The 26,161-nt window shown below is 42.1% G+C and overlaps 5 protein-coding genes across 6 annotated transcripts; 2 read left to right on the top strand and 3 right to left on the bottom strand.

Annotated features, from left to right (window-relative positions):
* Positions 1-743: 743 nt before the first annotated feature.
* LOC135495658 (uncharacterized) lies at positions 744-5,010 on the bottom strand. Its single transcript, XM_064784489.1, has 12 exons — positions 4,844-5,010; positions 4,527-4,695; positions 4,236-4,391; positions 3,785-3,923; positions 3,329-3,431; positions 3,118-3,213; positions 2,781-2,874; positions 2,291-2,460; positions 1,933-2,032; positions 1,625-1,693; positions 1,330-1,424; positions 744-1,060 (listed from the first exon to the last, which is right to left on the bottom strand). Exons 1-12 carry the CDS (start codon positions 5,008-5,010, stop codon positions 952-954), a joined length of 1,467 nt encoding a protein of 488 aa, XP_064640559.1. The 3' UTR covers positions 744-951.
* A 2,380-nt stretch (positions 5,011-7,390) lies between these two features.
* On the top strand, positions 7,391-9,935 carry LOC135495988 (leukocyte receptor cluster member 1 homolog). Of its 2 annotated transcripts, none has more exons than XM_064785064.1 (7): positions 7,391-7,518; positions 7,864-7,963; positions 8,126-8,272; positions 8,577-8,691; positions 8,814-8,907; positions 9,153-9,282; positions 9,508-9,935. In XM_064785064.1, the coding sequence occupies exons 1-7, from the start codon at positions 7,496-7,498 to the stop codon at positions 9,778-9,780; spliced, it is 882 nt and encodes a 293-aa protein (XP_064641134.1). In that variant the 5' UTR covers positions 7,391-7,495; the 3' UTR covers positions 9,781-9,935. The 2 variants fall into 2 exon arrangements, with proteins under 2 accessions (XP_064641134.1, XP_064641133.1); XM_064785063.1 differs by having other exon boundaries at positions 8,574-8,691.
* Positions 9,936-11,783: 1,848 nt separating this feature from the next.
* On the bottom strand, positions 11,784-14,040 carry LOC135495814 (small nuclear ribonucleoprotein Sm D1-like). Its single transcript, XM_064784778.1, has 4 exons — positions 13,955-14,040; positions 13,212-13,288; positions 12,801-13,013; positions 11,784-12,549 (listed from the first exon to the last, which is right to left on the bottom strand). The coding sequence occupies exons 1-4, from the start codon at positions 13,966-13,968 to the stop codon at positions 12,419-12,421; spliced, it is 435 nt and encodes a 144-aa protein (XP_064640848.1). The 5' UTR covers positions 13,969-14,040; the 3' UTR covers positions 11,784-12,418.
* A 508-nt stretch (positions 14,041-14,548) lies between these two features.
* LOC135496095 (interaptin-like) lies at positions 14,549-25,601 on the bottom strand. Its single transcript, XM_064785230.1, has 14 exons — positions 24,886-25,601; positions 23,921-24,008; positions 23,443-23,626; positions 23,012-23,075; positions 22,659-22,734; positions 21,923-22,018; positions 21,507-21,650; positions 17,848-17,991; positions 17,512-17,624; positions 17,034-17,115; positions 16,164-16,686; positions 15,825-15,926; positions 15,491-15,597; positions 14,549-15,276 (listed from the first exon to the last, which is right to left on the bottom strand). Exons 1-14 carry the CDS (start codon positions 25,146-25,148, stop codon positions 15,205-15,207), a joined length of 2,058 nt encoding a protein of 685 aa, XP_064641300.1. The 5' UTR covers positions 25,149-25,601; the 3' UTR covers positions 14,549-15,204.
* LOC135496096 (uncharacterized) lies at positions 18,957-22,568 on the top strand. The gene is made up of 2 exons (XM_064785231.1): positions 18,957-19,137; positions 19,500-22,568. Exon 2 carries the CDS (start codon positions 19,509-19,511, stop codon positions 21,315-21,317), a length of 1,809 nt encoding a protein of 602 aa, XP_064641301.1. The 5' UTR covers positions 18,957-19,137; positions 19,500-19,508; the 3' UTR covers positions 21,318-22,568.
* Positions 25,602-26,161: the final 560 nt, after the last annotated feature.

The raw sequence follows: 26,161 nt of genomic DNA, 5'->3' as shown, positions 1-26,161 counted from the left end.
GCAGACCACATCAGGGAAAAGCGAGGACCTTAGACCTGAACTTCTGTTTATATACACATGGTCTTAACCATGAGACATGTGGTTGGAGGAGTTCTCTTATTGAATGTCCTTGTTGTGGCTTGTCCTCCTTCTGTGTAGGGGACATTGTCGCAGCCTCGAGGACAGCACCCAGTGAATAGCCATTTGAACACAAGGACAGCCTTGATAAATAAACCTGGACTTCTGTGATAGGGACATGGTCATGACCATATGGCGTATTCTCTTGTTGACTGTTGTTGCGAGTTAGTCTCAGGGACCTGCAGTTCTGAGATTAGAACATAGACAACACCAGACACTAATAGGGTGAATTCGGAGACAGCCTTGATGAAAAGTCCTCCACTTCTACCTATGGGACATGTCACAGTCCCTCGGTGTTTCCAAACTTTTGGCTTGTGCAGCAGGAGGAGTAGTCCCACCTTTCCCAACCTGTGGCTGGTTGTTGGAAGGGTACTACCCTTTCTTGCAGGTCTCATGCAGCAGGAGGAATAGTCCCGTCTCACACCCCTGCTCTTGAACAACCAGAGGAATAGCTTTGTTTGCCAATTCCATCAGCAAATGCCAGTTTGCCTCAACAGTGCATCCTTTCTTGTCCATGGGATGTTGCTCAAGTTGTCCTTCTGATGGTTGCAAGTAGTGTACGTACATGTAGTACAAACTAGTTTTACAGTAGGAGAGAAACTATATCAACGCCAGATTTATCTTATTCTATTTATTCATATAAAAAATGGCATGATATGTGATTTTTAGTGAACAAAAACTTCTAGCATGCGTATAGATAGAGATAGACTCCACCAACTGCGGCCAACAGCTTGCCTCAAGCTTCACCCTCAGTTATAATCCTGCCTCCTCGACTACAATTATCAGTTTTTCTAACACTTCCCGAAACATCTGCCTGCAATAACCATTTCACACTCATGATGAGACACCGACTTCTCCTTCGCCTCCAGTGGCTGTATCCTCCATTTCACACCAGTTGGCAGAGATCTCGTCACTTTGATTTCGTTCAGATAGAAATCTCTTCCTGGAAAATTCAAGGACGAATACTAAATTCTCAGACATTCTTGCAGACACACCCCTTAATCAAGTATGCCCTTGAGCCCCAAGCTTCTCTTCAAGGTTAGCAAGAATCTTCTCCGAGTCTCTGGAATGGACATGGTCGACTCATAAATCAGCATTGTTGAGATGTGTTCCATTGCATGAGGGGTCTACATGTATGTCGACCTGGATTACATGTACTTTGCCCCCAGTCACAAGTCAAAATGTCCCGATCAGTTTTGACTGATAACTCACCATGTTTGTGGGAACATGTCCATAACTTCACAGGAACTCAACCCTCCAGCCTCAAGCTCATGGATTAACCACCGTATATATTTTTCAGCAAGGGCCTGCAGGAAAAAAATGTTCATGAGGCACAGTTAGGGCATAGAAACTAATGCTCAGACCTAAAGAATGTTCTCGGTTTGACGAATCAAGTTCATCGGTCTTGCAAATAATACAAAACCTTAATTCAACTAAACTGTCACGTTCAACAGCTATTCTACCGAATACAGTAATGTAGCTCTTTAAAATCTATTCTGATATGTACCTTCCAAGCCCTTACTGCCTCTGCATCCAGACCTAGCCATTTCTGAATGTCATCAATCCTTTTGTCGACCTAGAAAGTAGAGATGTAAAAAACAGTTCATGAAAGGAAGTACACAGAGGGATTTCAAAGGATACATCATCATTGAGGCATTCAAAGGTTTTGGTGAAAGCAATCGTCCCGTCCGACACAGAAACAAATTCTGTTATCAGGCTCAATTGAAACGTTTTGAAAATCGCTCTTATATTCCAAGTTGGATATCGTCCGACCTGTGCAGAGCCTTGGCGTATTATTCACAGGGGACTCATTACCTTGTGCAGGGTCTTTGACACAGAATATGTACTTGAGCTCTTCACCCACTGAGTTGCGGCAACTTTAGCTTTTTCCCTTATGGCTCTACACAAAATATACCTACAATGAAAATCAACAGAACTGTCAGTAAAACACAACAAACATGACAACCATGCAGAACCCAATCATGCTGCAATTCCAGGTGCTCAACCATTCCTCCTCTCCCCCAATGTGTATGTACACATCCCTTTAATATTTGTCAGTGGTCTGCTTCCTTTCAAAACACAAGGCTGCTAGGCTTAACAATAGCTGTAATCACTTTGGTATAGGCTACTGCTTCAAGCAGATGCAGCAAGTGCGAGACCCAACAAATCTCACCATATAGTCTTTTTCTTGAGGAGTCCAATCACAGCATTGTCAGAATCAAGGAAGTATAGAACTTCGCCCTCATACCCATAGCCTAGACGAACCTGCTTCATTCTGTCATCCACTACAGATATGGGCAGAACTTCATACTGCACAGTATGGAGTCCAAGAGCTTTGGCAATCTAAAACGATAAGGTAAACAGGTGAGTTACTGTACATGACCACTAGCCCTTTAACCTCCCAACCATGCATTTTGTCATTCTACAGTAATCGTGACAGAAAATTTGGCCATATCACCTCCTACTCCCCAGTATTCAATCGCTTACCTCTTTGCTTTTTCGAGATAGTCATATCATCTCAGTTTTGTCCTAACCCCCCCTACCCTGAGCTCCTGCCTCGTAGCAAAGAAGTTATCAAGATGGTCGGCCTCTACAGCCACATGTTTCTCTTTTATTTATGGTAGGCTAAACTGACTTGCTTATGGTAACTATTCATTTGTTACCTCTATAGCCACATGGGGTGACATACAGCAAAGCTTAGACTTTGAGGATGGATCGACATCAGTACTGGTCCAAGTGATAAAACGGAGTTCAGATCTGAAATAAAAATGTCCAGAGGGTGGTTCACGACCACAGAAATCTGCAGGGACTACTCCAAGTCAGAGGAGAAGTATACACAGAAAACTGTCAGCAACCACACCCAACATAGGCAAGAGTTAATTTGGCTTTACACCAGAGCAGACCTGAAAACCAAGTCCGACTCAAAATCAGTTTTCCTTTATGGGTTTCTAGGATTAATCTTGAAATAAACACAGCCTAATATCATGAGAATATGTTTACCTTTCAAGAAAAGACAGATCCTCCACGTGTTGGCTGTTTGGCGAAAGGATTTCAAACGTGGCAGTGAACTTAGTCAGGCAGAGAAAGTCAAGTAACCTGCAAGTGAGAGTGGAAATGGATTGATACAAGCAGGTTTTATCAGGACCCAGAACCCAGAACCTTTACCAGCTCTGACGAACACTCAGGAATCAACGACCGACATCAAGCCTACCTATTTTTCTCCTCTTCCGGCATACTGTCCAAAGCTTCCACCACAGTACTGGCGACAACTTTGGCTATTCGGTAACGTGGCTCAGTGTAAAGTTCTACATCATCTTAAAGTACAAAGCAGATTAGACAATCAGGGCTCTGAAGGACCAAAAGGCAGAGAAAATAAGGGATGGTAAAAACTTCTTGGAGCTTTTCTTTCTCAACATCATCTGAGAGGTTTTGCAAATTTCCCAAAAAGAAAGCGAGGCAGGCCAAGTTGCACAGCTCTGGTTGAATCGCATTCACCATGTCTCTACATTTATTTAATTTGTGAGTTGTGCAGAACTTGTTGACAATTGGATCATATTCCTTTTCTTATAGATTTGTCAGTGGCATAGCTAAGGTTGAATCACATCATCTTTTTTCACTACTAGCAATATGTTGCTGACTATGTTGACACTTTCTTACTAAAACTGACCTTTTTTCCTCAACAGCATGTGAACATTCTTGGACCCAGCGCATATCACATGCTCACCATTCAGCCGAATGCAACTGAGATGGGCAGCCTCACCATTGGCTTTTCTGGTGGCTATCACAGTCTTGGCCTCATCTAAGGGCTGAACATATTGACTTATGAATATAACATGCCTAGGACGGGAGAGCGTAGTGTTACATCATCAACAGCACCTTGTTGCTGTGGGAAAAATGGTGTCAGCAGGTGCTACTGATATCCGATTTTATATCCAAACACCAACCTAGAACTTTGACAATTTTTTCAGTAAAGTTTCATCAAAATGGACTCATCTTCGCGTTTCCATAATGGAACTTTAAAATACAGAGGGATGTTGCAATGGACTTTCTTAATAAATCTGCTTGGCACTAAGATAAAAGGGCACCCAACCAAGGCAATTCAATAGACCTCCAGTTACCTTTGAGAAATATCTCTTCCATGTGAAATTATCGCCTTTGTCTCGGTCATCATCATCTCCAAGCCCACCTGTGAACTTTTTGAGAGCGTAAACTATGCAAGTGGTTCCAGCAGTCGGCCCATCTTTTATCTCTAGGAAGCAGTTTCCACGGGCAACCTGTAAGAATTGATGCAGTTTCAAATTAAGAGGGATAAGGTAGTTCCATTGATTACAACAAAGCCACAGGTCGACTTCATGTATGATGTAGCGGTATATTAGGATGTAACCAACTTGAGCTGAACTTACTCATACCTTTTCCCGAATGTCTGCATTTCTATCATAGATGGCATCATCAGGACCTCTTTTGGTGAAGACGCGCAAATCATGAAGTGCCCCCTTTTGACCAGTGGGTAACACACCATCAGGAATGTCGGCAGTGATAATCTTCAGATGCTCTCTTTTTCTGGCCCACTCGAGAAATCTGAAAAATCAAAGCAAAAGGTAAGGTTCACCTGCTTCTGCCAAGATAGCCGTACGTAGGGCCTATTTTATTCCTTAAGTCAATGAAGTAGCCTACTGCCTATAGAGGCATTTTTGCATGTCATCATCATAGGCAGACTAAAACCTACTCAAATGCTTGTTTTCTTCGAGAGACATTATCATTTATATCATCTTGGTAACAACACACGTTCTCTAGAGTTGATCTTAGCAGCTCAATGTCACTAAAGTCGCTGCATTTGGCCAAAATGTTAGAAATAATTGCTTGTCGTGACCAAGTAATTTGATGGTCTGCCATGGTCATACTAATTCCCGACCTACCCCGACTTTTCCCGACCTTTACCGACTTGCGGAAAATGCTGCCAAAATATAGTGTTCTTATCATCAGAATATTTATATTTGTACTGTTTACATACATATACAGTACGTCTGCTAATTTCAAGACTTTTGAACGATGCGAAGTTGAGCAAATCAACTCCAATAATTACATCTATTAACCGACCGCAATTTTTCTGCAGGTCGGCAATCTTTGTTAGTTGTGGTTGTTGCTTCTTGTAAACTGTACATGCATGCTCGTGTCCGGCCTTGTCTGAACCCAGCATTAATGGCGGGAAAATAGCACGTGGCTGGCTTCGGCGCTAGTTGCCAACAGCCTCAAAGAATATTTGATAGAACGTCACTGTACTGGGTCCCAGTAATAAATATTCCCATAAAGACATGTGATATTGTTTTGGGACTTATGTAAGATTAGTTTTCTCCACAAAACCCAAGACTGAAGAATTAACACCTTGTGTTTAACCTGCTTTCATTTCGCAGTCAATTCATTAGTTACCAACATATGCCTTAGAGGGGGCAGAATGGTACTGTTTAGACAAGAAGCCTCTCCAACAGCCCCAGGAATATTGGATAGAACGGCACTGTACTGGGTCCCAATAATAAATATTGCCATAAAGACATATGATATTGTTTTGGGACTTATGTAAGATTAGTTCTCTCCGCCAAACCCAAGACTGAAGGATTAAAATCTTGTGTTTATAGGCTAACAAATGCAAACACTTCCAAGTGAACCCCCTACAAGAGAAGAGTGGCTCTTCTTCTCCCCGACTTTGACACCATACTACGAACATATCAATAGATCAGCCAGCGGTCCTTGGTGTCCGCGCCGCGTGGGTTACGTCCAGTGAAATTGTTTGCAAAGGTCAGGGAACCACGATCTGACATCCATAACAAGCGTATCCCCTTTTCATGCCAGTTACAGTCGGGTGCTACACCACAGTCGGGATAGTGGCCGCCAAATGTAATGTTGTTGAATTTAAAACTGTTTACTGTTTACGTCAATTTACATCTCCACTGAATTCAGTGGAGATTTCCACATCACAGGATAGAAGAGCAGTGATGGGATCTCGCAGGTTTAACATGATCACTTCCATCTTCACCATCATGACTTGGACGTGCGCCTTTAGTTAATCTTTGAGCAAATGGTATTTTATTAGGGATGGCAATTAAAATTACCGTTGAACATGTACATGAAGTGCAGTGATGTACATACATGTAATTCAACATGTCTGGCTTAAAATTTCAAACTGCGCAGTTCATTCCCGCCTTGATTATATGACTATTTCTACAATAAAAACCCATTGAAACCAACCCATACCTTTATCAGGCATAGATACTGTGCCTTACCTTCTGCTGCAGCCGTTTTGATTTGTTTCGGAAAATTTGAACGCATTTTTACGTTTGAAATCGGAGAAAGCGTTCCCGCGATGTTCTCCGCATCTCACACACCAACCGACTGGCGTTCGAATCAACCGCGACTGATCATGACCAAAGACAATACATTTGACGTAACAGCATCCGGGCACCCCCTTGAACCAGGCCGGCTAGTAGTTATCTGCTCAAGCGAGACCTTTGTTCTGTCAATGATCAATATGACAGGCATTGTCAAAATGTGGGATTTGGTTTAGCATACATACTTGTACATGTTCATATGCTGAGCTGTGGAAATGCATTAGGCAGGTTCCGTAAGCCAAAAGACGATGTAAATGCATTTTATCGACGATTCTTTTTTAATCATTTCCCCAATTCCTTCTACAACCAATTATAAAATATGGTTCAGTGTCGTGTAAATCAAATAGCAGATAGAGGACTTGATGACTCTATAGACATTCGTACTTTGTAGTTCGTCGTTCGTAGGGCGCTCAGTTTGGAAACCTGCAATCATTCGAAACAGAATACAATTGCCAACTTTGATAGCATGATATCAAACTTGATTCGGTCGGGTCACGTTTAATGGGTTGTCCACACTCCTGTCTCCTGGGTAAGACGAACTAAAAATGAGTGATTCAATCTTGCCAGGCTTATTATAAAAGCTTCAGCCGTCATTGGATTGCCCCACCTGGAAAATATTGGCATGTGGGTATGTGGGTATGTGGTATGTGGTATGGGGTTTTAGATACTGCCTTTACCAGCAACATGTTGTGAGAGACAGGGGCCGACGTCATGAAAGACGGAAGACTGTTTCGACCCTCACACCCATTCTGAACCATCAGAGTTAATCGGTGCGCTGGTGTAACGGAGTCCGGGTCCGCATGTCGGTAAAGGTCGGGGTAGGTCGGGAATTAGTATAACCGTCACAATCTTGACACTAGAGGCGCTGATGTCGTCCCTCAGCGATGACCTTGACCCCAAACGTAAACTAAACATTCTCATCTTTTCTCTCAAAACTACCATAAAATCTCTCAGTTAAAGTATTCAAACCGCATTTATCAAAGTGTAAAGACAAGATGAATATCTTGCCGAAGAAAAGGTGCGTTGAAAGTGTTGTGAAACTGCTATTTTATGTACAAATTTGCATCCTAAACTTTTTCATGAATGATTTTATAGTCAACTACAGGGTGTCACAAAATAATGGCGCCTGCCAAACTTTGGCTTTTCAAAAATATTTTGGTGAAAGTCAAATAAAAATGAAAGGGGCTCGTTGGTGTTTCATGTCATCAGCATCTTATTACCTCTTGTATGTTGCCAGTAGTGCCATCGGCATATGGATGGAGTGACATCGCCTTGGCCAAGGGCGGCTAACTTAGTATAGGCCTAGTTATTAAGTTAAGGAAAGGAAAGGAATGAATTGGTTATGTAATTTGTTCTTTTGTAGTTGGCATGTTCGAACAAAGAAGAATATAGAACGTGTCCGTAGTGATGAAGCAAAGGCAGCTGAAGAAGAGAAAGAAGTTGAACGTCGCAAAGCTTTGGCAGTAAGTTGACTGTTGAGTTTTCCTGAAAAATGTGATTAAGCATTGAGAGAAAACTTCATAAAAAGTCTATGGCCCTCCTTATTAATTTTTGTATTGTCGTGCCCTATGATTGAGTGAGAAGGATCATAACATTATGTGAAAATTCATATGTGTTTATTTTAGGAACAAGAGGCTCGTATTGACCTTCTTCGACGACGAAAACTAGGTGATGGGTCTCATTCGAAAGATGAGCAAGATAGAGGGAAGTCTGAAATCATCCAGTTTGAGCCTGCTAAGCATATCAACTTCTTTGAGGCAGAAGAGGAAGGGGTAAGCATTATTTCTTTCAAATGATTATGTTAATTTGCAATAAATAATCGTTAGATATGCAGTGTTAAACCACGAGCTTACTGGTATTTAATTTGAAGATAATGCTTCTCAGCCTGATGAAGTTTTATTGTTCTCAGTATTTGATAGTGCAGTATTGTGTTGTTATTGATGTTTAAATAGTTAATTGATGTCAGTAATTCTTAGAAACATATCGTATGTGGTGGGATGAAATACAGTCTATAAAGGATATAATCGATTATTCATTATTTGGGGATCGCTCACTAAATGTTGATTTTTGCAGAAGAAACAGAAGACAACAAATGATGATTATGAAAAGGAGAAAAATGCAGAAAAAGAGAAATATGAGAAGAGTATTGGTCTGTTGACGTACCTTGGACAGAGCTCTATTGAATCACAGAGTAAGTTGCATGTATTGGTCTTTGGTTTTAGATATTAGATAGATTTTTAGGCCAGTTTTCGTAATACCAATGCCTTAAACCAAATAATCTGCGTTTTTCTGATTTTACTTTGTATATTTTAGCCGAGAAGACCTGGTATGATGCCCTGCCACCGCAGATCAGAAAGAGGAAAAGATCGCCTGAAGTAGAAACAACCCCTAATGAAAAGCGATACAAGTAAGAGGATCTCTTCAATACTCAAAATGTATATTTATGGTTCTCAATTACATGATTTTGGGTACACCCTCTATTTCATGGTTTGGGCTTATCAGTGGCCATGTCATGTCTTTCATTCCCTGGGGTTTCGTGAATTGAATAGGGATACATGTACAGTATTTTTCTCATTCTAAATGCTGAGAGAGGTGATTTTCTGTCAGTATCAATGTCAGTGTCTGTATCTAACAAGAGGTGTTCTTTTTCAGGAGGTTAAAAGAAGAAGAAGATAAGAAGAAGAAGGCTGCCTTGGACCCGATGATGACGATGGCTAAATATGTGGATATTACCAAAAAGGTGGATGATAAAAAGCATGGAAGAGACCGGTATGATGAAAAGGTAAGAACTGTTAAGATGTGATATCCTCGAGTCCTTCTGCGGGGACCTATAATAGTGATAGTCGTTGTGTAGCACTTTGGTGCAGGCCCTGGTCAGTGAAAAGTGCCATTATTACCTTACAGTTCAACTTGCACCCGGATGTGATGAAAAACTATCTGTGAAGAATCATGCCAGAATCCACCAATGACATGTATGTGCTAAAGAACATTTTCATTCTTATTTCAGTCAAAGAAACACAAGCACCAACACAAGGACAAAAATAACAAAAACTCTATAGAGTCTGGCAAAAAGACAATTGAACAATTACGGACGGAGCGTTTAAGACGAGAAAAAGCTGAACGGGAAAAAACAGAGAAACTTTTAGCAAAAATGCGAGGAGAAACTCCAAAGGAGGAGGAGAAGATCCCAGATGAACGAACTATGAAATATAATTCTCAATTTAATCCAGAGTTTGTTAGAAAGCCAAGGAAACCTAGAGATATGAGGGAGTTCTATTGAACTAGTCCTTTTTCCTGTGACTTTTCTCTATTAGTGGATTGTGGATGCACCAAGGCAGCAAACTGTGTATTGGCGATGCCAATGTGAATTGGTGTCTGTGTGTGTGGCAGGGGTTGGGGGTCAAAACACGCGGATGAATAATGAAAAAAGTTTATGTACTGATTGTAATGTTCTATTTGAATAAAATGTTAAGTTTTCAATCAGATTTCCGTCTTCTCATTTGTCATCATCTATTTGTCACCACTGACTCACCAAGGCGCTTACCAATTTTATCATATGGGATCAAGAACTAGTTGTCACCATGTCAACTCTGGCTGCATGACAGTTGTTGTGTTGCAACTACTGCCCTTTGCTGTTGTATAGAGTTGTGGTAATGCAGCCTGATCCTTGTCACAGCTGGACTTAAAATGACCGATTGGTTAGCAGTTGATGAGACCAGTGGACAAAGATGGCAGCACCAAGTCTTCTGTTTGGCTGAATGAACTCTGTTGTGACTTTGTCCACAGTCTTTTCTAAAGGCGAGAAACACTTTCTCAGCTGGTGTCCCTGGTTGTGGTTTTGTCCCCGGATACACTGCTGTTGCCTTTCAATAGGAGTGGATAGTGGTTTTGAGAAACCTATCCCATGTGACCCATCAAAACGAATCTGCAGTGTCAAGTGGCCAGGTCTAGCAGTGACTAAATTTCTGTCCACTTTCGGATTGTGACATTATTCGGTTGGCTTGTACAGTAGAACCACAGTAGCAAATACCTGGAAGCTTGACAGCCTCTCCATTATGAGGGACAGTGAGATCTGTTCTACAAGTAACATGGGTCATTTCTATACAATTGACCTCTATACTCAGGATGCTTTGTCTGGTCTATGGTGTGCATTGACCTTGGTGCTGTGGACGACATCGATGTCCCTTGAATGGAGAAAGTGTAGCCAGATCAAAGAAAACATGGTCTTTTTCTAGTCAATGATGCAATTGACCTCTATACTCAGGACGCTTTGTCCGGTCTATGGTGCGCATTGACCTTGGTGCTGTGGGCTGACAAGGACAGAATAATGACCCACTTTGATGTGTGTAGTTGGTCACATTTTTTGTTTCTGAAAGTTGAAGCCTTGTCTTAAAACAAGATCCCAGCTGCTCGCCTTTGAAACATAGCCATATGGCAGTGCGTCTTCAAAACAAGAACATGATTGTTCCACTGACCTGCTCCTACTTTAAGGAGAGATTGCAGTTCTGTCTGCCGGGATGTCCATCCAAAGTATGAAGTTGGATGCTGGTACTTCAATAAAAAAATTGAATCTCTTTGGTGCAGACGCATTGCGCAAACTATCTCAGCTGAGGAAGGGCAAATAGAGAAATGGGAATGTTTATCATGTCCTCAAATCTTCAAATCATGGTGTATGATGTGGCGTCCTTGAAGTCAACAGTAATGGTCTCAGTGTGGGATCAAAATAGGTGGCAACATCTTCTTCTGTCCAATATCCTATGAATGGAATTGATACCAGCTGGTCACAACCAGTCAGAGAAGAGTGAGCGACTGATGACCTATGAATGGAGACAGTACAACCTGGTCACAACCAGTCCATCTGAGATGAGCACCATATTGGACAAGACCGATGTCCCCTGAATGGAGGGAGAAAGTGTAGCCAGATCAGTTTTCTAGTCAAAGATGCAATGGGTAAATACGACGGGAGCTATCACTCTTGCACCTAAGGAGGAAGACACTCGTCAAATCATTTTCAGAAGAGCTTCTTATCTCCCCCAATATTTAGGTGCTTGTTGTTTCCATTGAAACATGGAATAGCTGTTGCAAGGCCTCTCCTCCAAACATGCACGAGAGACGAGCCATTGATAGCTCTAGCATCATTTTACCAGGAGGACAGGTAGCGTCTCTCTGGACAGACCAAACTTGGAAGGGAGAAAACAATATCTTGGCGATCATCAGGAGCTTGGAAGTATGAGTAGAGGTCACCGTGTCAACCTCATGCTGATGAGAAGTAAACAAGAAAAGTTTGGGATACGTAAAAGAGATTATTATTACATGTACAAATTACAGACAAACCTTATTTCTTGAATGGGAATGACAAAAGTACAAGTGTACCATACGAAAGAATGCAGATTGGATACCGAACATACAGATGTCTACATACAAATCTGGTGCAGACTTTGAATGAGGTGGTCACTAAAGAAGATAACCCGTTAGGATCCAATAAGTCTTATCAAATTGAAAAGACACTGCCAGACTCGTGCCCGAGTGACACTTCCTGTTCAGCTGGGTCGGATATTAATGGAGCCTAGGGTGCCGATGTAAACACTAACTTATATTTGGTTTGAGAAGGAGAGCTCCATTATGATGGAGACATAACTCGGCATATCAGTATTTACTGCAATTATAGTACTCCTTCAGCAAACAGTGCAGGCCCAGCTATAACTTAAACATGATTGACTTATTGATGCCGAAACTCCATTCAGCAATCACTCAAATATCAGCCCATTCCACTGTTCAGGGACTGCAGCTGGTCTGTGACCTCGGATTGTACAGCTACCAGAGTATCATGAACGTCAGCTATTTTATAAACGCAATTCATGATCTATGCACACATGAACACAGTCAATTTGTTGCATGGCTCACGCCACTGCCGAGACCTATCGTCGACCACCGTAATCGCGACCACCGCCGCCTCGATCTCCTCTTCCTCGTCCACCACCGCGACCGCCCCCACGACCTCGTCCCCTGCCTCCACGCCCTCCTCTTCCCCCTCGGCCTCCGGGACCACCTGAAAGAGAGAAAATAGTATCAAATGTCAGCATCAAAAATATGAGTATACAAAGATCAAGAACTTTTCACTCGCAATTTCATTTCAACCAGTTTCCAAGCGGCACTCAGCAGAGAAACCATTTTCCGATATCATTCTTGAACTCATTACTGACAATTACACAATCAATTGGACGACACATGTAACCCGCTTTGAGCTGAGGGAGCCTGCCTCGCCCCCAAGCAAGCAACTAACATATGGATAAAAATTACCTCGTCCTCCCCTGCTGCCTCCCATTTCCCTCTTCTTGGCTCGGGCTTTAGGTGTGTCATCAATCAGTAAGGTGTCTAATGGTAAACTCTCTGGTAGGATAAAGTAACGGATGTTGTTTCCCCGGATACTGAGAGAGTCTAACTGTACCGGATCCCGGTTCTTTTGTGTCATTTTGATATTCTTGAGATGCGTGTTCATACTGACGTCAACACCTGCAAAGAGAGAATGAGATTATGAAGGATAACAATTTGTGAAAGAGAGATTTGAAGACACATCAAACTTTCCAGAACAGTTGAAGGTCATTTTGTTAGTGACATCAATATGATACACAGCAAATACGTCAGAGGTGAGAGTCGTTCAAGCATTTGAATCAAAATGAGAGTACATTCAGTTATCAGTAAGCATCTCACCTGTGATTGTGCCATGTACTTGTGTTCCATTCTTCAACTCAATTGTAACTGTCTCATGGCTGAGCTTCATCAAAAACCTACAAACAGAAAGAGTCACTATTATTGTTTATTATACAGCATGGAGACTATAGGTGGTGTGGTGTGTGGCCGCAGGCAATCATTGCCTGCTGCAGCCGCACACCACACACCACACCACCTATAGGCCTACCTGGCAGCCAAGGCGAGGGCATTCTAGGAGTGGATGCGGCATTGAAATTATATCCAACTGACCTGCATCGTACACCTATACCTCGGTCGGGAAAATGAAACATTCAATGTCCATTTGGCATTCTGTAAACACTAAACAGTACACTGGGGTCGTGGGCTGGGAATGAATAACATGTCAATACAACTACAATGGGAATGGATTGAAATTGAATTGAAAAGGACTCTCTCACGCAATCATGGACTGTGCACAGGCTAGGCACGACAGTCTCCAAAGATACACTACATGACGGAGACGACCAACAATGATCGAGTGAAATGCTCGACGGTTTTTCAGAACAAACTCTGTATACACATAACATGGTATACAAAATGTACAGGCGAATGCGCGCAGTGGGTTGCAAGTCGCCGATGAAGACCCTTTGTTACAAAGTTAACTTCGTCTCATTTGTTTTGAAAATTCCTGCAAAACTAATGGCTGGAAATTAATAACGAATATCTTTTCTTTCATATTCTTTTACTTTTGCATTTATACCTACCTAACTAACTTCATGATGGCAGTGATTATAAATTGTTTACAACAAAATCAAGCCGGTTCAATGGCGGCTCACGCACTTCGCACGCGCGTTGTGGTTGTCGTTTTTGGATACCGCTAATACCGCATTATTCCGCCGATATTGTCTCAGGTTGTGTTCCACATTCGTGAAGGAGATACCGACGCGGCACAAAGGCGTAAGTGCGGTCAGAACTTGGGCTCAATATACTAGTGTAAGATTGGTCTTTATCCTGTGATTCAGTGAAACAGAGGTGCGGGGTACTTAGTCATTTTGAATCACCAGCTACCAATCCCTGTAGCAAATCATCAACCCAGATGTTGGCGAGCCAAAATTTCCAGGAAGGAGACTCAAGGTGATAACACGTAAATGACGTCGACCAACGCTGGGCGTTCGCATAACAGGCGTATAGTAGGCCTACCCTGTTCACTGCCACCCAACTCAACCCGTTAATAGGCCTAAATGTAAGAAGGTCTTTCAAATGGACACCACACACTTTCATGCAGCCTCAGAAACAAAAAAATTGAAAAAGGAAATCCCTATTTTTTAATTGTTTTATTCGACATGCTCTTACAAAGAATAATTTACGCCTTCTTTACAACTTATTTACAACTTATAAAAAAAATACATGTATATCATCCATATGTTTACCAAGATTTCTTCAGTGTATCTTGTGAGATGTAAATATTCTAATTCTGGACATCGTGTGCCAAACCATGGATGTATGTGCTAAACATCTGTGGACAAACTTGACTTTTTTCCGAAATATAACCAACCGCTCCGCTCTAATCGTCACTGAGAATGGCGACGTGAGTTCAGTGCGAAATCGGACAATAGAGTGCGACACAAGCTACATGTAGGCCCACTTCATCCTTATCCAATGACCTGGATAGGTCGTCATGATAGTGAAAGTGAAATAGGCAATCCCTCGATCCCAGCATGAAAAACATCATGGAATCAACAGACAAATAATAGGAAACAATAACGTTCCTGAGGGCAAATTGATAAACTACCTTCATAATCACCAAAGCCATGCGACTTGCAATCATGATCAAAGCGGGAAGTCTATTAGCTGTCAGTTGGATGGAAACATTGAATATGGGCAACAACCGAAGATGTTACCATCCTGAACTTCAGTGTACGTAACACTCGGGACTGATGACCGACCCTGTGCGACGGCGCATTCGACTGACTCTGGTATTCTACTAAAGGATGAGATGTTACCGGCACCTCGACTATCTGAACGGTCCTCTGTCGTTTACCAATAACTTCTCCACATTTTCTTCCACGTCGTCGTATTTATTTCTCTGAAAAAGGCAGAACATAAAATCATTAATGCATAAGTTTTGAATTCTTCATAAAAATCACAAACGCATGTTCGCTTGCCTGCCTTCAAATACAGTCATCATGGAGACATTGTATTTTCGACGTTGTGAACTGCATGGAAGGAATAAAGAACAAAACAAGTTTCATATTTGCAAGAAAAGGACGACGTGACAGAAAGAATTTGATGACAAATACCTTTGGGTTCAACACAGAGACCACCTGCGAGAGCTTGACCAATTTGCCGTGTCTGTGAGGCGTCTGGAAATACCGCTTGCCCTTGAAAACTCCGTCAGTATCCCCAACTGAAAAGTAGACATAGAAATTATATAGCAGTGCTGTGGGCTTTAAGCATTGCCGGACAATCGGGGAAAACTAAGTTGGTCCCCAACGTCGTGGACGGACGTCCATCCAGTTACCGTCGAAAAACATAGTCGCCCTGAACGACAACATGCGCTAAGGTAACTCTACACCACAAGGGAAAACACGAAATAGTTTTAACATTCTATTACGAGGCAACATCTTTACTTACTTGGTGTATCAAGCTTCAGACCAACATAGAGTCTATAACTAGCATACTCTTTGTCAACTCGACCCACGAATTTCACCACTCCGCATGTTAAGGGACCATTTTCTGGAAAGAAACAATTTGAAGTCAGCAACAAAGGGTAAATGATAGCATCGCAGTTTTGAAGTACAGCAAGACTTTACTTACCAAAAGTGCGCGTTGGGACAAAAATCAATCGATTTATCTCACAAGTCAAGGAACCCTGGGCATGGAACTCACCGCGGAAAGCAACTTCTGCTGCACTCTCTGCAGAGAAGATGGTAAAGTTTTTCATGGCCGCTCTATAGTATTTATTCCACTTACCTTTCTTCTTCCCGAGCCTCACCATCACACGGTCACCAACATGAACGAACTCCGCGGCCAACTTGTCCTTCTCGTATTTAGAAAGTCTCGACAGCATCACTTTAACCGTAGGCACCTTGTTCTCAGATGCGGTAGAGGAACCTGTCCCGTAGTCAGACACAGACTGCCTGCTTGTACCATTCCGTGATGCCATGGCATTCTTCCGTTGCTGTTCTTGCCTGAAGTCGTGGAAAGTCCCCATTTGCTTAGTCAACCTTGCCGTCGCAGTTTTTGGCCTCTCTAAGCCCTCCTTCTCCCTTGTCTCTAAATAGAGGTGCATAGCAGAATTTGTCCTTGGGACGCTTTCTTGTCTGCTCTGCAACCTGTCGTCGTCAGTGTAGGGAGCGTCTCCGTTGAGGAGGGTTTTGAAGAGTCTTCCCTGGGCTGGGATGTTTTGGAGGTTCTGGGGTGAAGCATGATACTCAATGAGGTCCATACTACTTGTCGTATAAGGTGGGGTGTTCACGTCGATCCGCTCGTTTGACTGAATAACAAATATTCTGACATTTAGCCTTCAAAACATAACCGATTCCCACGGGCACCCAGCAGAGCAAACTCTACGTAACATTAAATGTCGTGTCTGGCAAGGAATGATAGCATGGCGGAGGGTGCTGTCCGCAGGTTGACAGTGATCAGCTTAGGATCATGCCTCCATTTCTTATCACTGTTGCACTTTAATTATACCATGGGAGGTAGCCTCCCAAAGTATATTTAAAGTGTGATATAATGATAGGAAAACGAAGGAATAGGGGATAAAATCACCAAAAGCTGTTTAAGATAACCATCAACTTTTCAACTTTGAACGTCCATTATGACATGTAAAATACTTGCCTTGTGCGTCTTTGGAGGCACTGACGGCGACCTTGGGTATGCTTCAAAGAGGCTATTTGGTAGATCTTCAAAGCTCAGTTGACTGGAATAAAGTAAATGCTATGCAGAAAATGACAAGATCTTACGTGTTGACCAAAAACGAACGGCTGATGAACTACAGGTACAGCACAATGATCTCAGCCATCACCAAAGGTGTGGCCAGCAACGACCAAAGCAAGTATTCCTCTATAGTCCATGACACTGGACAACACTCAGCCAAGATGACAAAGCCTTACAACCACTGCGAAAGAGATTAGACCGTGGGGTAATTGTTGATTTTTCTTTGAAGTGGCTCATCTTCAAAATCTCACACTTTTCGTCAGATATTCGCCACCACTAGCTCTTTGGAGGGGCACAGCAGCTCTAAAGGACAGCATTATCAAATTTATCATCCTGACCAGCGAAGACAAAGAAGGAGATACACTCCTCTCCGGCTCACCCGTTGGTCTCTAATCGCCCATGAGGATACGTGGCCTGTACTGTGTTCTTGTTGATGGCTGTTTCTAATCTCTCAACAAGTTGTCCGGTGCTTTCAATCTCACAGATCACCTCCTGGAAAAGAGCATGAAAAGTATTCACGGAATTGCATTTAACGAGTTCCTTGATGTTGGGATTTTGGTATGGCAATTCCGCCAGTTTTTAATCTCTTTCGTTTTCAGGGCGATTTGGTGACGGAAACTTTAACTGTAGTGTGGAAGGTGACTTCACCTTACCAGCCGACAGCCGACAGCTTGGTAGTGCTTTCAATTACTCCGTTGGTCCTAACAGCTCTTACCTTTGCAAGTGACAGAGCCTGTGTCTTCTGAACAACTAAGGTGTCTTTGCCGACAAGCAGTTTCTTTAACGTCATATTTTCACAATGGGAGAATTCCATTTCTGTTTTGAGGTGGGGCAATGATAGCAGCTCTCGTTCTAAGACCTGCCAAGAGAATATAGAATAAACTGAATCAACTTCCCCATCATCTGCTGCAGTGGTGATGATTATGCCATGCTCTGTAAGTCGAAACTCCTGACCACCACGCTTTCCCCGAATTTCGTCGATGTTAACCGACATTTCTTTGATGTGGTTTAGCATATTTCCTTTATACTGTTATAACGCACGCTGGGAGTCTTTAAGGAAATTTTGAAGAAATCTGAAATCCATATTTTATCGGTATCGTAAGAGTCAGGCAACTATAGGGAACGTACGGTTTCAACATCAAAGCCACCGCCTGTTCTGAAAAACGCGCGTTTGGACAGAGCTCTCTCGGGTCACGCGTTGCCCAAGCCACTAAATTCCGCACCACTGGAACTTGAACAAATTCATCGATCAGCTGAACATAGCAATTAAAAGGCAAACACTAGCTTTAAATTCACTGTTTTCTTAAAACTATTTAGATATAGCGCCAAAGAAAACATTGATATGAAAAGCGACATGTTTCGTATTTTACTTTTCGACAGTTTTGAGAACTAGTGCTGGCATTGGTTTGAGAATAATTTTCGAAAAGTGTTTTCCTTCTCCACAATTTCATTGAACGATGACCATTTGCAATGCTTGTGAAAGAGGCATCGCCAAAAATATCACATTGGGATCGACGTGCCATAGAAAATGATTATAATGATAGATCAACTTTATAGGCTTTAGCTACATAAATCTCCGACAAGCAGACAACGGTTGCGAAAGCAGTTTGATTTGTGTGTGACCATTCTGCCAAATGGCCTTTCATCGCTTTTTCAAAATCCCAGATATCTGAATAACAGGCCCTTGCGCAAAAAGTGGAGGACCATTCTACTTTACGATCTTTCGAAACCATTGCGGTAGTCCGCTCTAAGAAAGAAGTGGCCAATTAGTGACATTTATTCGGGTGCCTGGGGCTATTTCAGCAAGACTTGTTTCGAACTTCCTTGAAGAGAACAAGACTTAGTGTTGAATACTTCATGTGATCAGAGATATCAAAAGCGCCCAAGATGTGCTTGTCTTCACACCTCTGACTTGTCTGGAAACCTCTCCATTGGTAGCGTCTATGATTCTCAAACTCGTAAAGTTGTATTAAGTGAAGTGGATCGAAACCTCCGGATCATCAAGGTAAACATTATTAGTTGAACGAGATTTTGATAGTTTGGCTCTTTGTCATCCACTGTCGTCGACCATTGTCTGTGTGAAAGTAATTGTACATCTGAGAGACGGAAAGACTTAAACGTTTGGCTATAGTCAGGAAGTCGCCGATGGAGGACTCAAGCTATCTCAATCTTGACACTAGAGGAGCTGATTTCGTTCCTTGTCTGAAATTTTTATTTCAAATTTCGTCACTGTTCGAATTTGAAGCTTGACACTTTTAAAAGAACATTGGCTGCCTTGTAAGCTTTTAACCGTGAACGTCAACTATAGCATTTATGCTATCAGTCTTTTATCAATACGGCACCAATCTCTGTTTCTTCTCATTCCAGGAATCCAAAATGGCATGCAGCACTCGTGCCGAGAGCAGGCTCCGCGGGAAGTTTTTGTGCAGCAAGTGCTACCGAGAGTTTGATCGGTCACACATCCTCTGGTGCGGGCAGTGTAACTGCGATCTTTTTTGTTACACATGTGGGGGGAACCACGTTGATCAAAGTGAACACGAAGTTGGGGACCTATGCGATATTCACGACCGTCTGTTGACTCGATACTGCAAAACCTGTCCTCGGCTGATATGTGATGACTGTGAGAGTTCAAATCATTCAGGGCAAGAACACGATGTGGTGGAATACAGGGACGTCATTGCCGAAACTATGAAGGAGCTTGATAATCACATTTATGAAACTGGTGAAACTCAGTTCACGGCACTTGTGGACCAGATTGCTAATGGCAATAAGTTTAGAAAAGAGACGGTGACGAAGAAGAGGCAATTGTGTAACGTCATCGAAGAGGTGTATCGCACAGACTCCAGTTCGATTGACAGAGAAATCATGATCTTGAAGGAAAAGATCGTAGATCACCAACATTCGATTGAACAGCTCAAACAGGATTACCAAGCACGGATTGAACGTCTCAGGCAGGATATAGCAGAAGCGGAACGGAGGAAGAGGAAAACAGACAGCGCGTTCCAGAAGAAGAAGACCCTCATTGACCAAATTGAGAAGGATTTTGACCTCAACCTCAGGAACATCGACATTGCCTTCGCAAATATGAAAGCTACCGAAGAACAGATGAGGACACTTTTGGGAAGGGCGTCGTTGATGGCCAAAGAGAAATTGCTGGCACCAAGTATTCTTGAGGACATCAAGAGGAGAAGGGATGATTTGGATGAACTGGTGGTTGCTGCTGAGAAGGACAAGATTACGCCACTGCAAAAGATGGTCAGGAAAGCTCCAGGGCGCTGTTTCACAGAGGAGTATATTCGCGCAGCTGGTCTGTTTTCTAGTGCTGCACTTTCATATGAGATACAAGGGGGAGGTTTTGTTATTCTTGGTGTTGCATTCATGTCTGAAAGTCTTTTAGCAGTATGTGGGGCGAATCATCATCTATCAGACGGTAAGATATACTCTCGATGGAAAATAATGCTGTTGGACAGACAATCAGATGAGCAGACAACAATCCTAAATGTTGCCTCAACCATTTTTGGCCCAAAGAAAATCAATGACGATGAGTTGGTCTTTCTCTGCAGGGAAGAACCTGTTCTTCGCGTCATAAATGTGCATACGGGAGTCATTCGAACCATCGACGTGCGTTTGCTCGAGACAGTGACATCTTGTTTGAGGCAGGTCGAGGTGGACGGGAGTGGACGTTTCATTGTGCTGTATGGTCAACCACTGAACAAGCATCTGGTTCTGATCAGCGGTGGTGGGACTGTTCGTGAAGACATTGAAGTTGGAGATGTGACTGCATTTACGCTCTCGAGGCTGAGCAATATGGTTATTACATGTAGCTTCCGGTCCGATGTGATTACGACGTATCATCTGGAGGAGAACGGATTCACTAAAATCGCCTCCGTCCATCACTGCGTGAAGGGGCTCAATTGCCGTAACATCTGTTCTGGTGTCCTCGGTGAAATATATGTTGTTGGCGATATCCCGCATGAAGTTGGGAAAACGGATGCCTCGCCGAACACTCGACAGAAAAAGCTATATCAGCTAGAATTGGAAGAGGACAGCAAAGTTGTAGGGCTACGACCTATTAGTGGTTTTACCTCTCCATCCAGCGAGTTTTTAGCTAGATGCTCGGTTTTTGCAAATAACATTGCATTTTGTTACTTGAACCGGGTCAAGGTTTTTACTTTAAAACCGTGAATGTCACCTGGTTGTGTTGTCAGCCGCACAGATTGATCATTTGGATTGTGAATGCGCTCATTTTGTGAATGTTGTAAAACGCTTTGTAGGTCATCCTTTACAAAACCTTTAAAAACATTTGTAAAATCCTATAAAATCTACTTAAGTCCATTCGCGCACTTTTATTGTTGTTGCTCTCTTTATACATACTCTTATTTTGTCCCTGTGGTCTCGGGCAGACTTTCTCGCGAGTTGTAACAATGCATTTTTCTGTTCCAATTCTTCCTTTAATTGAGCTATGAGTTTGTCTTTTTGGATTATCGATTCCTTCATTTCTGGTATGGAATGAAGATTCTGGAAGTATGATTAAAGAGAGAATAAGGGATGACCGAAATATAAAGCAAAACTGGCATTCACAATAATCGTCTTTCATTCTATACAGTATATACTCTCCATAAATAAGCTTGCAAGCGACGCTCAACACTACACTATTTTATTTCATCAGCCTAATGTGGCCCAAGGCCCTAATCAATTGCTGCGTCTGGAATGTTTGGAACGCAGGGATTACAGGGGTTTTCGTGGATTACGTCCTTGGTTTGGGGTGGGGTGTGCATCAGTGGAATTACCTTTTCTATCAATTCGTTTCGTCGCAGTTCTTCTTTTACTTGAACCTTGAGATCGTCTACTTTCACTTCTAATTGTTCTATGTTAGATTCAGCAAGCTGAAGAAAAAAAAAACAGCTTAAGGGTAACTCGTGTCAAATTTCACCATATGATGTTTTAGCTGTTTTTGACAAATGACTACGTCACTTTCTCATAAATCGGTAAGGTTTTCGAATCGAAATGCACATTTTCTAGAAATTGATGGTTTAATCCCGCCCGGACGGCTCGCTTCGATGCCGTTTTCGTTGATGACGTCACAACATGAACATTTTCGCGGTCGCGGTGGTTTATATTCAGCGATTTTATAATAAATCTAATCAAAAATGGAAAATTTGAGCTTTACATTTGTGATCAACAATAAAAAACGGACGTATTTCCGCAAAGTTGTAAATCACATCATAGTATCACTTCAACATGAATGCAACACTAGAGTTGCGCATTCAGTTGGGAGACGTGGGCATGAACAGGATCCCAGGCGGCGATAACCGCTCTTTGATATCAGGGATATACGCGGATTACTTTTAACCCACCCCGCCTAATTGGCTACCTCTTTTAACCGACTAAAGAAAAACGATATGAAATTGGTCATAACTTCTTTCTAGGGTTCTTTATGCATTACTTCAGCATTGGGAAGTCAACTATTTTGTATTTGCAAAGATATTTGAAAAATAAAGTAGCATATCAAACTAAACTTCTTACCGATAGATCTTTACTTGCTGCCTCGAAATTGCTAGTTATTGTTTTTAAATCGACCTCCTTCATTTTCAAACGACCTCTGAAAAAGAAAAGGCTTTTATGAAGAAAGGTATCGCTGTACAAATGTACTGGATAACTCCACTACGAGGAACATACCCAACACTGATGAAAATACTTGCCACCAGTACCTCCCCCCTCCGCCGAATCAACAATAGCTTCACGTAAACAACAGAACAAATTATGTACATCAGCAAACTTTTATATCTTCTAGGCGTATGTTTCTGCAAATACATTACATCATACTTTTCCAATTATGTATCTCGCCTATTCTCGCTTGCAGGGACGGGCCTACTTACTGCGTTAAATCTAATACTCTTCTTGTGGTCTCCAAGGTCAACTCCGCTTTCTCAAGGTCACTGGCTGCATGACAGAGAAGATCGTTAAAAACCGTTTACCAGTAAATAAATATATCTCGGTACACGCAATCGGGGAAAGGATGATCATTAACAGCGACTCTATATCAAATTCATGTATGATCTTTTCTTATCGGAAAAAACACATGGGTTCCCTTTTTTTTCATATTACAGATGTTTTACCATTTAGCATTTTTCACCTACCAAAGCCTCTCAAGTCAGTCAATCCGTAAATCGAACAAGTCGCGAACGGAATTCATCTGAGGAAAACACGGAATCGGTACTAATGTCCCAGTCACGCTTTAACACAATCTACCTTTTTCATCGGAATCTCGGAAAATACTGCAAAATCTCGGAAATTTCCGCCCACTTACTTTTTATTTCTAGATTTCGTATCTTATCCAACGAATGAGTTAAATCCTTTTCTTGTTGTTCACATTTTTCTGCCTTCTTTCTGAAGTCAAACTTGGACTTTTCTAAATGCGCGGCTGTCTTCTCTAATTGTGCACAGACTTCTTCATGCTTGGCCTTGAGCTTTGTCAACTCTTCTTCAAATATCTAAATATACATGCAAGTATAGAGAAAAATGTGACGAACTTTCGTTTTCGCAATGGCAATATATATTTAGGAGGAAGGAAAAAGCAGGGAAAGATGCATTGGCAAGGAACCATGAACTTACATGGCACTGCCATGAAGGAGGAAATCGATAGGCCATACGAGATGTCAGACAATTTGAGCAAAACGCACCATGTTTTAGCCAAGAGCAACTTTCATTGCGAATCCTTGGCCGCCTGCTGGTAATATTGCCGAGCTTCCGGTATCGCAATCCGAAAGCCTTTACATTGTACTTGCCTCTTTCTGCTTCTTCTCCTGCTCAACTTCATTCTTGGCTTTCTTGAGTTCCTCGACCTTCGTCAGGAAGGACTGTCGCTCTTTCTCTCTGCAAAATAGAAGGCACACGTATAGTATTTATTCCAGAAAACCTGTCTTCACCTACCATCCCGACAACAGTCATGAAGCAACGTGTTCTTGGCTTTCTCGAGTTCCGCGACTTTTGTCAGGAAAGGCCGACGTTCTTTCTCTCTGTATGATAGAACAAAAGTCAATTATTTACGGTGATCACGAAAAAAGTTATGGTACACTATCACTTCAAAGGAAAGGAGTTTAACGCATTTGGGATGCAAACAGTATTTACCCAGTGGCTTCTCTAGATGAAGGACCATGACATGCTGTGGCTGTTGCCATATCAAACCAGGAACGACATGTTTTGGTCAATTCTGTTACCCCTGAATGTCCTATAAAACTTACATGGCATAATTTTTAGTTAAGATTTTCAATATCTGTATTAGTTACAGTTCGACTCCATGTCTAGCTAACTCGAAGGAAACCCCTTATATAGGCAAACACAAAGTATCATTGTCTGTACATAGGGATTTAGGTCAAGTTGAAGTGACTCCACGTATTTAATTAGTGATATTTCCTACCGAGAAGCACAAAGGGATTTTGAGAACCACAAGTTAATGAACAGTAATTTCACCACTGGCTGTCGTATGATTTAGTTATAATTGCCTAAATCACGCAAGAGACCGCTAGTAAATCATACATGTAAGTTTCCAGAACGGCGAGTTGACGTTTATTCGGCGAGTTGTCGTTTTTGAATAACTCGCTTCTCGGGGATCCTTGCCCCACGTATCAAACTATACGATATCTCGCCCAGGTGGGATAATTTGAGGGAATTTTATCTTGCTTGCTCTTAGATGGGTCACCTTTTTTAGCAAATACATGTACATATTTAAATACTTGTATAGCGCACTTACAGCAATTCCTCTGTCTGCAGCGTCGACCGCCGCCGTGAGCCATGCGTCCCGTAAAGCGAGCTCGTGGAAGACCAGATGCTGAAGCTCTTTCGGCCCCGGGGTGAGGTAGGAGAAGACCAGCCGCGGGGTGAGGTGCAGGTCGGGCTACCAGGAGGGGCTTGGCCATTTTCTTGGATCTTCCTCGCCAAGCAGGCTGTCCGTGCCACCTTCTTCCACGTGTTCTTTATCTTAGACTTGTCCGCCGACATGCTCTTTTCAAACATTGGTATAACGTGGATTGGTCAAGAATTAAGGTTTAAAGCGTGGTATCACTCAATCCTGGATAAAATGTGCTGAAAGGTACCTCGATTTTTAATTTGCAACCCGCGAGCTCCACCCAATTCCTTGCTAACAGTAGGTGCTGTTCAATCTTAATCCACAATCCTCGCTGCCACTATATTATCATGTACATCATCTCAAACACATGTTATCATGACATCAACCTTCATATCCAATCGAATATATCTGAACTCACATAAAAAATGACCAATCGTTCCGCCACTGGCCATGGTCACTCCATATTGACCCACCAAACAACACATTGATTACTTCCTGATGAGCACACGCGGTCGTAATGTTGCTAAACACGGTATCGCTCAGTTCATACGAACAAAATCTCGCTCTTATGTTGCAGGAGACCTTTTGTTTAACCGTCAAATAGGCTATAGTTTGTTGCTCATTTATCAAATGCTAACACTGCGAAATTATATTTTACTGGAGTAGCGTCTATGTTGCCATGGCGACAAAATTCGCATCATCGCTTTCCTAGCTGAAAAATATAACACTGATACTAACCAATACGTCTCGATCAACAGAATGAAGGTGAATCAATAAGTTTCCATTTTCAATATAGGCCTACATGAATGTTATATACTGGTATATACATGTATCAAAATTCCAGGATCCCTTTTCTGAAAATAGGATAGATACGCCAATGTCTGAGTGGTGACGGAGCAGTGTATATCAGCATAACCGTCCTTTTACTAAAACCTATCAGCAGTATAAAAAAACAAACTACTAAGCTGCTGATAAGTTTAATTTATAGTTTTTGGAAATCTCTCTGTTAGTTTTTGTCTTCTTCGACGAAATGTACCTAATCGTTAAAGAAGACTCACCTGATATAAAGAGAGTTACGTAGGAATAGCCATTATCATAAATTGAAGAGGCTATCACGTATGGGAAGGCCTTCTTTAGATTTGTCTACGAATAAAAGGGGTCTTCCTCAGCCAACTTCACC

Source organism: Lineus longissimus, chromosome 11, assembly GCF_910592395.1.
Source record: "Lineus longissimus chromosome 11, tnLinLong1.2, whole genome shotgun sequence".
In the NCBI taxonomy this organism is placed as follows: Eukaryota; Metazoa; Nemertea; class Pilidiophora; order Heteronemertea; family Lineidae; genus Lineus; species Lineus longissimus.
This window is presented reverse-complemented; position numbering and strand designations above follow the sequence as displayed.